A 16,080-nucleotide genomic window follows, 5' to 3' on the forward strand; every position below is an offset into this window, starting at 1 on the left:
TACACCTCCAATTGACTCAAAAAGAAGCTTCTAAAGTCATGACACAATTTTCCGGAATTTTCCAAGCTGTTTAAAGGCACAGTCAACTTAGTGCATGTAAACTTCTGACCCACTGGAATTGTGATACAGTGAATTACAAGTGAAATAATCTGTCTGTGAACAATTGTTGGAAAAATGACTTGTGTCATGCACAAAGTAGATGTCCTAACCGACTTGCCAAAACTATAGTTTATTAACAAGAAATTTGTGGAGTCGTTGAAAAACGAGTTTTTCAATACACCTAAGTGTATTTAAAGTTCCGACTTCAATTGTACATACACTACATTACCAAAAATATGTGGACACCTGCTCTTCGAACATCTCATTCCAAAATCATATGGAGCACCTTTTCCTGCTATAAAAGCCTCCACTCTTCTGGGGAGGCTTTCCACTAGATGTTGGAACATTACTGCGGGACTTGCTTCCATTCAGCCACGCGAGATTGGGAACTTTTTTTGGGAGATTGGACCTGGCTTATATTCAGCGTTCCAATTCATTCCTAAGGTGTTCAATGGATTTGAGGTCAAGGGATCTGTGCAGGCCAGTCAAGTTCTTCCACAACGACCTCGATAAACCATTTCTGTATAGACCTCGCTTTGTGCATAGGAAAACTGTCATGCTGAAACAGGAAAGGACCTTCCCCAAGCTGTTGCCACAAAGTTGGAAGCACAGAATTGTCTATAATGTCATTATATGCTGTAGAGTTAAGATTTCCCTTCACTGGAACTAAGGGACATAACCCAAACCATGAAAAACAGCCTCCGCCAAACTTTACAGTTAGCACTATGTATTGGGGCAGATAGCCTTTTCCTGGCATCTGCCAAACCCAGATTCACCCATTGGACTGCCAGATGATGAAGCATGGTTCATCACTCCAGAGAACGCGTTTCCAATGCTCCAGCGTCCAATGGCGATGAGCTTTACACCACTCCAGCCGACGCTTGGCTTTGCGCAGGGTGATCTTGGGCTTGTGTGCGGTTGCTCGGCCATGGAAACCCATTTCAAGAAGCTCCAGACGAACAGTTATTGTGCTGACATTGCTTCCAAAGGCAGTTTGGAACTCGGTAGTGAATGATGCATCAGAGGACAAACGATTTTTAAGCGCTACGTGAATCAGCACTCGGCAGTCCCGTTCTGTGAGCTTGTGTGGCTGAGCAGTTGTTGCCACATCACAATAACAGTACTTACAGTTGACCGGGCAGCTCTAGCAAGGCAGAAATGTGACGAACTAACTTGTTGAAAAGGTGGCATCCTATGACGGTGCCATGTTGAAAGTCACTGAGATCTTCAGTAAGGACATTCTACTGTCAATAATTGTCTATGGAGAATGCATGGCTGTGCGCTCGATTCGTCAAGTGCACTATAGGCCAAACCGTTGGGCAATCGGATGACTCCGATGACCGTGTCTGCAGTAACGTAGCAGACATAAAAGAAAGCTATAGCAAAGTTGATACTGTGAGATTTGATAACGTTTAAAAACATGATTGGAGAGAGACTGTCAACGAACACAGAAGAGAGATGCTGTTTTTATGAGTGAGTTCAGGTTTATTAAGTTCTTACTCACCACTGTCAACACTTTGTATTCAACACTTTTATAAGCCATAAAAGGTGCGTTCTTCCTATTTCCACTCAGTGCCATAACAAGCACTGTAGCAGGAATGAATGAGTAGGGAAGTGTATTGTTATTGTTGTTGTTATTAGCGACTTTGGTCTTTTTTAATATCGAGGAATAGTTCACTTTCTCTGTTCATCGGAGTAACAACATGAATTTGTACATGACTCTAAATAATCCGGTGCGACTCGAGTTTCGCCATCAGCTGGAAGACGGTGTCCCTTTTTGGTCAGTGCCAGTGGAGGAAAGGGTGAGCGGAGTGAGGTTTGTAATTTACACTTTAAAAATGTCTGACTTCATTTGCTCCAAAAATGTCCATTCATTATAATCCACACAATAACTCACATGTGCTGTTGCTGCAGCATTATTGTCCTGCTGTGAGAAACTTGTCAAATTTAGATCCTACACCTGTATAATGCCAGATACTCTTAGACAATAGGTCGACTGTAACTCTACATTTTGTGAGCTGAGATAATATTTATCCTGCTTGACTACAGGAATGCAGACCTGGCAGTCAGGATGGCTGCCACACCACCCCCCTCCCTCCTCTCCCAGAGCCAGACCTGAAACCCCTGTTTTCTTATTAACAATGTACGAAATGTAGAGGTGTAAAGAGAGAGCGAGAGAGAGAACGAGATGAAGTTAGAGAGAGGAAGTTCAGGGGGAAAACAATCCCACCATAAACAAAGGAAAGAAGAGAGATGGATGGATGACGAGGGACGGGGATGACGAGGGACGGGCAGACGGGCAGGAGAGGCTGAAAGTCCACTCACTCATTTGTTTACTGCAAAGAACAAAGGTGAGTATCCTTCATGTAAAGTAGAAAACTGCCCTCTGTTTAAATAGAGCAGCCTGTGTCACATAGTTGGAAGCAGGGCAACTATTTACACACAGACACACACACACACATACACACCATAAAAGGTCACACTCTTACAGTAACTGGGGAGAGGGAGCAGATACATCCTCTATCTATCTACTCCCTCCACCCCTTCTCCCCTCTCTCCCCCTCTTCCTGTCCTGACCTTGGAGTGGAAGGAGTGTCTGGGAGGTCAAGCTGGGTGTTACAGGTTGTGTGTGCGTGCGTGCGTATCTTTCAAAAAGAAGAAGGCCTTCTCTTTCAGGAAACCCACTGGAGATATACTAAACACATTTTCCATAACCTGTAGCTAAGTAGAACTATGGTCTGACCAGAAAATTCAGAGAAAGTTCAGGGAACACAAGATATGGTCTATACTTGGCATGTAGGTTTCTCACTTACGGGTGGCACAAATTGCATTATTGGGGGAGGGGATTTGGCTGGATATATCCAATCAAATCCAATTGTATTTGTCACATGCGCCGAATGCGAGTGAAATTCTTACTTTCAAGTCCTTAACCAACAATGCAGTTTTAAGAAAATACCTAAAAAAAAGTATGAATAATTAAAGAGCAGCAGTAAATAACAATAGCGGGGCTATATACAGGGGGTACCGGTACAGAGTCAATGTGGGGGGCATGTAGGTAGAGTTATTAAAGTGACTATGCACAGATAATAACAGAGAGGAGCAGCAGCAGTGTAGAAGAGTGTGTGGGGGTGGGGGCAATGCAAATAGTCTGGGTAACCATTTGATTAGATGTTCAGGAGTCTTATGACTTGGGGGTAGAAGCAGTTTAGAAGCCTCTTGGACCTAGACTTGGCGCTCTGGTACCACTTGCCATGCGATAGCAGAGAGAACAGTCAATAAGTAGGGAGGCTGGAAGCTTTGACAATTTTTAGGGCCTTCCTCTGACACCGCCTGATATAGAGGTTATGGATGGCAGGAAGCTTGGCCCTGGTGATGTACTGGGTCATACACACTACCCTCTGTAGTGCCTTGCAGTCGGAGGCGAAGCAATTGCCATGCCAGGCAGTGATACAACCAGTCAGTATGCTCTCGATGGTGCAGGTGTAAAATCTTTTGAGGATCTGAGGACCCATGCCAAATCTTTTCAGTCTCCTGAGGGGAATAGGTTTTTTGTCAGTAACCGAAAGGTTGCTGGGTTGAATCCCAGAGCTGACAAGGTAAAAATCAGTCGTTCTGCTCCTGAGCAAGGCAGTTAACCAACCCACTGTTCCCCGGGCGCCAAAGACATGGATGTCATTTATGGCAGCCCCCCGCACCTCTCATATTCAGAGGGGTTGGGTTAAATGTGGAAGACACATTTCAGTTGAATGCATTCAGTTGTTCAACTGACGAGTTGAACCCCTTTCCCCGATCCCCCTTTCCCTTATACTACAGGTTACCACAGAATTCTATAGTAAGTACTGTAGTATCTACCACAGGGAGTGATAAGTACATATCTGTGTGGGTGGTGTGTGTGTGTGTGTGGGGGGGGGGTATGTCAGCGTGTAATAAGTTGTCCAAGAGTGGATTGCATCACTCTTTGCCTGACCAGTTTTTGTGTGTTTGTTAAAAACCACATATGCAGACACCCAGTGTTGACCATCATTATGAACTATATATTGTGTTTATTGCACACCACACCACACCACACACACAAAGACAGACACACACAGCTGCAGCAACAGCGGGGGACCGTGCATAATGGTAAATTGATAGCTAGGCCATCTGAATCAGACGCACCCATCCTGTTAGTCATCATAATAATCAAACATTAATAAGACCATTAAATCAAATTACTGGCAGCAGAAATATTGATTGGCCTTTGCAAATAGATAGAGCATGATGAAGTGTGTGTGTGTGTGTGTGTGTGTGTGTGTGTGTGTGTGTGTGTGTGTGTGTGTGTGTGGGGAGGGGATAGGGTAGAAGAGAGTCCCCCCTCCCATTCTGATTGAGTGTTCCAATGTTCCAGCTTCCCTGTGAAGTTCTCCTTGGACTCCTGGGGAATTCTGGCAGGGACACACTCCCTCAGTCCTTTTATCCCCCAGCCGACCCACATGGTGTGCGTGTGGGTGTTCGTGTGTGTGTGTGCACGTGGAGCAGGCATCCAGATTCACAGGGTCACTATCGTTCTCTGACCCGGTCGCTCAGCAAACACTATCAAACGCCAATTACACACACACACACACACACACACACACACACACACACACACACACACACACACACACACACACACACACACACACACTGCTGGAAGTTTTAGGAGAGAGTTTTATAGTTTTCGGCTCCCTCCTCTCCTCTCCCCATCCACCCATCCCTCTTCTCTGCTCCCTCGTTATTCAATTTTTTTTCTTTCTCTCCCTCATTCCCATTCTTTGTCTGGGTTCCTCTGACATGATTCCTAATCTCTAGACGAGGCTGGGATAGTTTGGAGAGACGAAACATTGAGCGTGTGAGTTTGTCCTTCTGTGTGCCTGTGTGAAAAGTTTGGTGTGGCAAAACACTGATCTAAACTCATCCAATCCTAAAACCACCCTTGACTATTACATCCAATGTCATCCCATGAAGGTGGTGAGACTGTGTGGTGGTTTTCTGTAGTTAGACACTCTATGAGGGGGGATAGAGAAAGAGAGAACCAGATAGTTGTCTTGCTCAGAACCACACCTCAAAGTTCTCTCTGTAGGTATTCTATTGTATTGTGACAGCATTATGTTGAATTTTTACAAAAAAAATCATTGGGGGGTTTACAGGAACAATATTCAAAAAATATTGGTACAGTGTTCAACCAAGAAAACTAAAAAGAAGTGGGCCACCGCCCCAAACCTCTCATCCCATTTCCTCAACCTTACCCAGCCAACATGTCCCCCTCCAACCACCCACCTCCATGTTTTCCACCACTTCCCACTTCCCCTAGCAACCCTGTTAAGTATTCTAAGAAACTACCAGATATCCCACTCCTTCATTTCTCCATCTCTCTCTCTTTTCCAAGTGGGTTGGGTGGCTAGTCTCTCTATTCCCCCAAGAAAGAGGGCTCGGACCCCAATGCTCTTCAACACTTTGAGGAAGTGGGTGCGATACAGCTACAAAAGTACACTCCCCCCAACACAGCTTTCACTGTCTTCCTGTAAGCAACATCCTTGGCGCTTCCAGCCAGCTGCTCGAGAGTAACAATGTTTGAAATGTTTGTTGGTGTTTTATTTGTGTCGCACTGCATACTTTTCCCTGCTCTGTTAACGGACGAGGCATGGCTTTGACAACGATGGATCGCACAAACGTTGTGGAAATCTTGTCATATTTTCTACAGATTTACAAAAAAAAATTCTAAAGTTTGTCGCCGACAAATTTAGAATTTTTTTTTGTAAATCTGAAGCCAGGTGACAGCCAGGTGACAGGGACTACAGCTGGTAAGGGTAGACAGAGGAAGATACTGACAATCGAAGGTAACATACCTAACGTTTTTAGAAAACACAATCTCTCACGTGAATGCAGAGTTCTAAGTGAATTATGTGATGTCACAAATACGTCCAGAAACGTGCCAGAGACTCCGAATGTGCTTGTTGGTAAAGATCATTGATAAACAAAGTGGATGAATTTGAACAGCTTCACCAATCAATACATGCAGACATTGGATGTGTCACTGAAACTTGGGCCCATGAAAATATCCTAGAGGAATTATCAGCTGTTCAGAAATGACAGGACCAGAGGGGATGACAGGAGGGGCCGTGGATATGTATGTGAACCACAGTACGCAGGCAAAGTGAAGAAGTGACCTAGAGAAAGAGGAATTTGAGTCTGTGGTTTCACCTCCTACTGGTAAGGGACTGTTCCTGCTGCCTGGAAGATTGCCAATGTGTGTCCCCATATCTGAAGTGTCAAACCCGCGTACAACGAGTGACTGGAGGCCCATCTCTCTAACTTCATGCCTTGGAAAAATCCAGAAGAGCTTCATCATAAAAAAAAAACTCATGCCAAAAGTTCTATCTGAGTTCACAAATCAGTATGCCTACCTACCAAAGTCCAGCACTACCACTGGCCTTGTGAAGGCTACACACACCTGGCTGACAGTTACAGACTCCAAAAAACTAACAATGGTGAGGGTGTTATTTGCTGATGTGTCCATAGCCTTTGATTGGGTAGACCACACAAAGCTCCTGCAACATCTGTCTGACATTGAACTTTGTCCAAGGTTGCTAGCCTAGCTACACGACAGGAAGAAGACAGAGGGTGATGGTTACTAGCCTAGCTACACGACAGGAAGAAGACAGAGGGTGATGGTTACTAGCCTAGCTACACGACATGTAGAAGACAGAGGGTGATGGTTACTAGCCTAGCTACACGACATGTAGAAGACAGAGGGTGATGGTTACTAGCCTGGTTCCACAGCTACACCACAGGTAGAAGACAGAGGGTGATGGTTACTAGCCTGGTTCCACAGATACACCACAGCTAGAAGACAGAGGGTGATGGTTACTAGCCTGGCTCAGCAGCTACACCACAGGAAGAAGACAGAGGGTGATGGTTACTAGCCTGGCTCTACAGCTACACCACAGGTAGAAGACAGAGGGTGATGGTTACTAGCCTGGCTCTACAGCTACACCACAGGTAGAAGACAGAGGGTGATGGTTACTAGCCTGGTTCCACAGCTACACCACAGGTAGAAGACAGAGGGTGATGGTTACTAGCCTGGTTCCACAGCTACACCACAGGTAGAAGACAGAGGGTGATGGTTACTAGCCTGGCTCAGCAGCTACACCACAGGTAGAAGACAGAGGGTGATGGTTACTAGCCTGGCTCTACAGCTACACCACAGGTAGAAGACAGAGGGTGATGGTTACTAGCCTGGCTCTACAGCTACACCACAGAAAGAAGACAGAGGGTGATGGTTACTAGCCTGGCTCTACAGCTACACCACAGGAAGAAGACAGAGGGTGATGGTTACTAGCCTGGTTCCACAGATACACCACAGGTAGAAGACAGAGGGTGATGGTTACTAGCCTGGCTCCACAGCTACACCACAGGAAGAAGACAGAGGGTGATGGTTACTAGCCTGGCTCTACAGCTACACCACAGGAAGAAGACAGAGGGTGATGGTTACTAGCCTGGCTCCACAGCTACACCACAGGAAGAAGACAGAGGGTGATGGTTACTAGCCTGGCTCTACAGCTACACCACAGGAAGAAGACAGAGGGTGATGGTTACTAGCTTGGCTCCACAGCTACACCACAGGAAGAAGACAGAGGGTGATGGTTACTAGCCTGGTTCCACAGATACACCACAGGTAGAAGACAGAGGGTGATGGTTACTAGCCTGGCTCTACAGCTACACCACAGGAAGAAGACAGAGGGTGATGGTTACTAGCCTGGCTCTACAGCTACACCACAGGAAGAAGACAGAGGGTGATGGTTACTAGCCTGGTTCCACAGATACACCACAGGTAGAAGACAGAGGGTGATGGTTACTAGCCTGGCTCTACAGCTACACCACAGGAAGAAGACAGAGGGTAATGGCAAATGGCACTTTAGCCCTTGGGCAGAGGTCACCTCTGGTGTGCCACAAGGGGCGTCGTCTCAGCATAACGGTTTCATATCTGTCCACCCGAAAAGTTGTCTTCAGTATCACTCTGGACATTAGGTATGCAGGCGATGTAGGACTGTCCTGAGCCATACCATTAACGAGCATCAAAGAGGGCATTTCCATGGGCCTGGAGGCAAAGCAGCTGGAAGAGTGGGCCACATTCAACAACATGCTCCTGAATGGGAAAAAGTCTGCAAATTGGGATATGTTTTTCTAGAGACCATCCACAACCTGCACCACTAATCCTAGGAGGACAGAAAGTACCAAGTGGTAACAACAACTATCAGTCAGTGAGGAAGGCCTCAAAACGCCTGACTGTTCTTGCCAGAAATGGCCTACCCACTGAAGATCTGGTCACAGTCTATACTACACTGTTCAGACCTTGTCTAGAGTACGGTGGAGTGCTGTTGGTTGGATGCAGTAAAAATCAGCAGACCCAACTAGACAAGGTGCAGAGGCGAGCCTTGAGGATCATCTCCAGAGGTGGAGCAGTCCAACCACAGCTCCCGTCGCTGCAGAGCAGGGTAGAGCAGGCTGCAGTGCACCTGGTGAGGGACATGCACACTCTTGACCATCCACTGAATAACCTGCTCCGTCCAAAAAGAGGTAACTGCACCACCAGGCTCCTGAGAAACAGCCACCAACTGTCCTGTATAACTGCCCGTACGAACCGCCTGAGAAACTTCACTCTACCCACTGCTATCAGACTGTACAGTCGTGGCCAAAAGTTTTGAGAATGACACAAATATTAATTTCCACAAAGTTTGCTGCTTCAGTGTCTTTAGATATTTTTGACAGATGTTCCTATGGAATGCCGAAGTATAATTACAAGCATTTCATAAGTGTCAAAGGCTTTTATTGACAATTACAAAAAGTTGATGCAAAGAGTCAATATTTGCAGTGTTGACCCTTCTTTTTCAAGACCTCTACAATCCGTCCTGGCATGCTGTCAATTAACTTCTGGGCCACATCCTGACTGATGTCAGTCCATTCTTGCATAATCAATTCTTGAAGTTTGTCAGAATTTGTGGGTTTTTGTTTGTGCACCCGCCTCTTGAGGATTGACCACAAGTTCTCAATGGGATTAAGGTCTGGGGAGATTCCTGGCCATGGACCCAAAATATTGATGTGTTGTTTCCCGAGCCACTTAGTTATCACTTTGCCTTGATGAGCAAGGTGCTCATCATGCTGGAAAAGGCATTGTTCGTCACCAGACTGTTCCTGGATGGTTGGGAAAAGTTTCTCTCTGAGTATGTGTTGGTACCATTCTTTATTCATGGCTATGTTTTTAGGCAAAACTGTGAGTGAGCCCTCTTCCTTGGCTGAGAAGCCACCCCACACATGAATGGTCTCAGGATGCTTTACTGTTGGCATGACACAGGACTGATGGTAGCGCTCACCTTGTCTTCTCCGGACAAGCTTTTTTCCGGATGCCCCAAACAATTGGAAAGGGGATTCATCAGAGAAAAAGACTTTACCCCAGTCCTCAGCAGTCCAATCCCTGTACCTTTTGCAGAATATCAGTCTGTCCCTGATGTTTTTCCTGGAGAGAAGTGGGTTCTCCAAAATTCTTCCTGAGCAAGCTCTGTACTGGTGGTACCCCAATCCCGCAGCTGAATCAACTTTAGGGGACGGTCCAGGTGCTTGCTGGACTTTCTTGGGAGCTGAAGCCTTCTCCACAACAATTGAACCGCTCTCCTTGAAGTTCTTGATGATCCGATAAATGGTTGATTTAGGTGCAATCTTACTGGCAGCAATATCCTTACATGTGAAGCCCTTTTTGTGCAAAGCAATGATGACTGCATGTGTTTCCTTGCAGGTAACCATGATTGACAGAGGAAGAACAATGATTCCAAGCACCACCCTCCTTTTGAAGCTTCCAGTCTGTTATTCGAACTCAACTCAACTCACACCTGTGTTAACGAGTGTTAACGAGAGAATCACTGACATGATGTCAGCTGGTCCTTTCGTGGCAGGGCTGAAATGCAGTGGAAATATTCTTTTGAGATTCAGTTCATTTGCATAGCGAAGAGGGACTTTGCAATTAATTGCAATTCCTCTGATCACTCTTCCTAACATTCTGGAGTATATGCAAATTGTCATCATACAAACTGAGGCATCGGACTTCGTGAAAATTCATATTTGTGTCATTCTCAAAACTTTTGGCCACGGCTGTATAATAAGTCTAGAGCTTAAAAATTCTCCCCCCATTTTTTTTTAAATCACATTTTAATATTTACATTTCCACCGTGAAAAATGTCCTGGAATGTTTTCAATTGTTCTGTATTCTATTTATGTCACGTATTATGTGTTTTTAATGTATTTTAAATGAGTGTTTTGCAATTATTAGTCATGTAAATTCTGCATTTCTTCAGTTTCACCTGTGAGCAAGAATAAATAAATAAACTCAAACAAGCTCAAACTAATCCACTGCTGAAGGGCACGTGCTCTTCGGAGAACATTTCTACTTCAATAACAAATGCCGTTGAGTGTGGACTCTTTAGTTCACTTTTGAAATATGGCAATGCCTAACAAACTTTGATTTTTGAGTGAACTGTAACTTTAAGGGGGACTCTTAAGGGCAGACAGGTCACTCAAGATCCAAGGAGATATTCAACGTTCGTCTAGATCCCCAGGCCATCGGGAGATGCCATAAAAACAGGCCACTAGGGGTAACAGTGAGCACTATTACCATCAAGTTGAGGGCTTGTGGACAGAGATGGCGGATGGGCATATGTAGTTGACATGTTCAACCCAAGTGCTAGGCACTAGTTTATTTGTTATTTTTTAGCAAAGGTATCCTAAACCTTAACCCTTACATTAACCATTCGGAATGAATGCCTAAACTTAACTTAAATTTTACATTTATCCCCCTTGGACAATATTGAATATTGAGGTCTTGTTACTTGAGCCAGTGTTTCCCAACTCCAGTCCTCGAGTAGCCCCAACTGTACACATTTTTGCTATAGCTACAGACAAGCACACCTGATTCAACTTGTCAACTAATCATCAAGCCCTCAATGAGTCGAACCAGGTGCGTTTGTCAGGGGGTCCAACATAAATGTGTACTGTTGGGGGTACTGCAGTACTGGAGTTGGCTTAAGGGGTAAAACACTGGCTTAAGGGGTGAAACACTGGCTTAAGGGGTGAAACACTGACTTAAGGGGTGAAACACTGACTTAAGGGGTGAAACACTGACTTAATGACTTAAGGGGTGAAACACTGACTAAATTACTTAAGGGGTGAAACACTGACTTAATGACTTAAGGGGTGAAACACTGACTTCATGACTTAAGGGGTGAAACACTGGCTTAAGGGGTGAAACACTGACTTAAGGGGTGAAACACTGGCTTACGGGGTGAAACACTGACCTAAGGGGTGAAACACTGACCTAAGGGGTGAAACACTGACTTAAGGGGTGAAATACTGACCTAAGGGGTGAAACACTGACCTAAGGGGTGAAACACTGACGTAAGGGGTGAAACACTGACTTAAGGGGTGAAACACTGACTTAAGGGGTGAAACACTGACTTAACCTGTTGAAACTCTAGGGGCGCAATTTCATTTTTGGATGAAAAACGTTCCCGTTTTAAACAAGATATTTTGTCACAAAAAGATGCTCGACTATGCATATAATTGGTAGCTTTGGAAAGAAAACACTCTGACGTTTCCAGAACTGCAAAGATATTTTCTGTGCGTGCCCTAGAACGTGAGCTTCAGGCAAAACCAAGATGAGACGGCATCCAGGAAATGAGCAGGATTTTTGAGGCTCTGTTTTCCATTGTCTCCTTATATGGCTGTGAATGCGAGAGGAGTAAGTCTGCCCTTTCTGTCGTTTCCCCAAGGTGTCTGCAGCATTGTGACGTATTTGTAGGCATATCATTGGAAGATTGACCATAAGAGACGACATTTACTAGGTGTCCGCCCGGTGTCCTGCGCCGAAATTGGTGCGCAAAAGTCAGCTGCAAGTATTTTTCCACAGAATTCAGAGAAGAATGCAGGCTTCCACGAACGATATATCAATGAAGAGATATGTGAAAAAACACCTTGAGGATTGATTCCAAACAACGTTTGCCATGTTTCGGTCGATATTATGGAGTTAATTCGGAAAAAGTTTGACGTTGTAGGTGACTGAATTTTCGGTTCGTTTCGGTAGCCAAATGTGATATACAAAACGGAGCGATTTCTCCTACACACAGACGCTTTCAGGAAAAACTGCGCATTTGGTATGTAACTGAGAGTCTCCTCATTGAAAACATCCGAAGCTCTTCAAAGGTAAATGATTTTATTTATTTGGTTATCTGGTTTTTGTGAAAATGTTGCGTGCTAAATGCTACTCAAAATGCTAAGCTAGCTTAGCATACTCTTACACAAATTAGTCAATTGCTATGGTTCAAAAGCATATTTTGAAAATCTGAGATGACAGTGTTGTTAAGAAAAGGCTAAGCTTGAGAGCAGGCGCATTATTTTCATTTTATTTGCGATTTTCAGAAATTGTTAACATTGCGTTATGCTAATGAGCCTGAGGCTTTAGTCACGATCCCGGATCCGGGATGGGGAGTTTCAAGAGGTTGGGGTGAAACACTGACTTAAGGGGTGAAACACTGGCTTAAGGGGTGAAACACTGACTTAAGGGGTGAAACACTGACTTAAGGGGTGAAAGCACACTCCGGTGGATCTGGTGTGGTGTGCTTAGCGTCTAACGGGTCGAGGGAGATCCAGAGTGTGTGTTTAAAGGGGATTTCTACAAGATAAAACACTCTCTGTGATCTATTATAGATGGATGTGGAGGCGAGGGAAGCTGACAGCACCATGTTAAAGCCCCAGACACACACACACACACACACACACACACACACACACACGCGCGCACACGCACACACGCACACACATAATGTATAAATGCCAAGATACAAACACACACATGCACACGCAATCACCTCCTCAAGAATGTGTTTCAACCCATCAACTAATACAAACCTGCTTTAACACCACACGCATATACTCACATCTGTGTGAAATACAGTTACAAATACTGTGTGTGTGTGTGTGTGTGTGTGTGTGTGTGTGTGTGTGTGTGTGTGTGTGTGTGTGTGTGTGTGTGTGTGTGAGCTGGGCGGGAGACCCGGTGGCGTGCTCCCTTCAGGCTATGGCTTGCACACGAGGCATGTGAGAAAGCAAATGAGAGAGGGAGAGGGAAGGAGAGAGAGAGAGAGAGAGAGAGAGAGAGAGAGAGAGAGAGAGAGAGAGAGAGAGAGAGAGAGAGAGAGAAAGAAAGAGCAATCTCTTTCAGATGTTTGGGGTCCTTCCTCACCCTTCACACACACACACACACACACAAAATCACGCACACAGACACACACGCTCTCCTACACTTTCACATGGTCACAATTACGCTCCTGTAAACAAGGCAGTCCGGAGTTGCATGAAACGCTCAGAGGATTGGGGAGAATGGGAATTCCTCTCCGGCCTCAGGGAAGGAAGTTGAGTAAAGGCTAGGAGCGGTTCAATGCACACAGCTACACACAGTCTGAACCACTGCACTCACAGGGAATAGTCTTCAGACTGCAGTTTGGCTTCTCCAATTCCAACTTTCCCCTGTCCTAGTAACACACACACAGACACACTAATAAAATGTTCCTGAGGATGTACCAAGGAAAACACACACACTCACCTGTTCATGGTATTCAATCCCCATACTCAGTGTATTAATCAGAATGGCGATCATGATCCCTCTTCCAAAGTACTTGCTGTCGACTATCTTCCTAAAGGTGTCACACACCAGCCTCCAGGCCCGGACCACTCGCCCTGCCGTGGTACCCAGCTTCCGCTGCCCCTTCCTGGGCTGACGGCTGTCCCGACGGTCCCTGCGGTCTCTGTGGTGGAGGTCCTGGGTGAACTCGTAAATGCCCTCGCTGTCTGAGTCCCCGGGGTTCTCGTTTCCGTCCGTGCCCTCTGACTCCCCTGCCAGGGCCTTGGCACAGTATGGGCATGACTCTGGGTCAAAGGGGAACGAGGGGTCCAGGGTTCCGATGACACTCAGGTCACGGTTGGATAGCTGGGCTGGAGGGAGGGATGGAGAAGACGATAGGAATAGAAAACAGATATACAATAGCATCTTGGTTGATACTGTATTGTACCTTTTCAAACATGTAACTCAGAAAAATAGATGTTCCCATTTTCTCCCAATTTTCATCACAGTCACATCGTGACTTTAATTCAAACAAGACAGAAACACCATATCCCTCTCACATGGTTTGCGTGTGTTTTATGGTGTACCTGGCGTGGGTGTGTGTGTGTCCACCAGACTCTGTGGTCCCCTCTCCAAGGTTTGTGGTGGTATATTGAGGTTGAGGTTTATATTACTGATGGTACTAGCTGTAACACTGACACTTCTAGACTCCATTAGTGCCCTGGGCTGTAGGGTGGGGTAGTTCTTAGGTCCAGGGGCAGCAAAGGGCACTGAGTTCCTCTTCATAGCCCTGGACATGGGGATGGGTGCCAGGGAGAAGGGGCTAGGGTTAGGGGTGAGGGTAGTGGGGGTGGTGGGCTCCAGGTGGCAGTCTGTGTGGCACATGATGCCCAGCGCGGGATTGGCTGGTGACGCCGGGGTCGCCAAGTTCAGGTCAGAGGTCGATGGAGGAGGACCCAACATGAGCCGTCCAGCGCCACCGTTGTTGCTATGTGAACCCGTCTCCACGTCCGCCCCTCCTCCCCCGACCCCCTCCACCCCCCTACCCCCTAGTCCACCCCTCACACTCCCATTCACTAGGTGATAGTGATGATGATGATGGTGATGTTGGTGAGCCAAGTGATGAACGGACATCGACCCTTTTCTGGAGACCACAGAACCCTGTCTGGAAGCCTTCCTCCTCCTTCTCTGGCTCCCCCTCTCTCGCTCCAGGGCAGGGGGAGAGGCTGCGATGTTCATCCCAGCACGGCGCATCAAGGCCCGACAGACATGGGCCACCTGCCTGCACCCCTTGCGGATGACATGGACCAGGAGTTTGAGCAGCTCGTCGTAGCAGGAGCCCGGCTCGGAGAAGGAGGCCAGGGTACTAGCGTTGGACAGGAAACGGATGCGCTGTTCCTTCATCAGCTGGCTCTCCCTCTGCTTGGTCTCACTGAACTGGGTGGCGATGACGACCAGACACAGGTTGATCATGAAGAAAGAGCCAATCTGGAGAGGGGCAACCAGAAACACACACAGAGTCTATACCCACACACTTTAGGGAGTTTTTCCACCTACATATCCACTGTGAGTTGAACATACAAATAACAGACAGTCTCCCAGGTTAGCTAGCGGCTAGCCTCTCAGCCTCTGAGAAGCAGCTCTGTGAACGTGTGCTTGAGGAGATAATACTCCTGTACTGTATCACCAGGCTGTGTACTGCTGAAGGGAGGTTCAGACTGAACAGATGTTGAGTGGTGTACTGAGACATGTTGTTTCTGGAAGCTGACGTAAGGGCCTGGGAGGGCATTGAGGAGTCAGGAGTTTGCTAAGAGCTTGAATAAGCAGCTATGCCATTGCATTGAATTATGCGACAGACACACACACACACACACACACACACGCACGCACGCACACACACACACACACACACACACACACACACACACACACACACACACACACACACACACACACACACACACACACACACACACACACACACACACACACACACACACACACACACAAACTATAGATTAATTCTAATAATTAACTCTCCCCACTTATTTGGTCACTTACGATGATGAGGAGGATGAAGTAGATGAAGTTGTAGAAGGAGTGAGAATCCATCACAAAGTACATGATGTCCACCCAGCCCTCCAGCGTGATCACCTATCGGCGCGAGAAGGAAGGAGAGAAAGAGAAGAGACAGAGAGACAGACACACAGAAAGACATAGATATCACACAAACAAAGGCTGTAGGTCAGGCATTTTGACTTCAAACCCCTACCTAGTGCACCATCCACATCACACCA

The 16,080-nt window shown here is 46.3% G+C and overlaps 1 protein-coding gene across 1 annotated transcript in view; it reads right to left on the bottom strand.

Moving 5' to 3' along the window:
- Positions 1-16,080, bottom strand: part of LOC135523783 (voltage-dependent T-type calcium channel subunit alpha-1G-like) — a 186,946-nt gene that overhangs the window by 123,117 nt on the left and 47,749 nt on the right. The window contains 3 exon segments of the mRNA XM_064950686.1: positions 13,766-14,154; positions 14,371-15,271; positions 15,845-15,937. Coding sequence (XP_064806758.1) covers positions 13,766-14,154; positions 14,371-15,271; positions 15,845-15,937 — 1,383 coding nt within the window.

Source organism: Oncorhynchus masou, chromosome 31 (assembly GCF_036934945.1).
Source record: "Oncorhynchus masou masou isolate Uvic2021 chromosome 31, UVic_Omas_1.1, whole genome shotgun sequence".
NCBI lineage: Eukaryota > Metazoa > Chordata > Actinopteri > Salmoniformes > Salmonidae > Oncorhynchus > Oncorhynchus masou.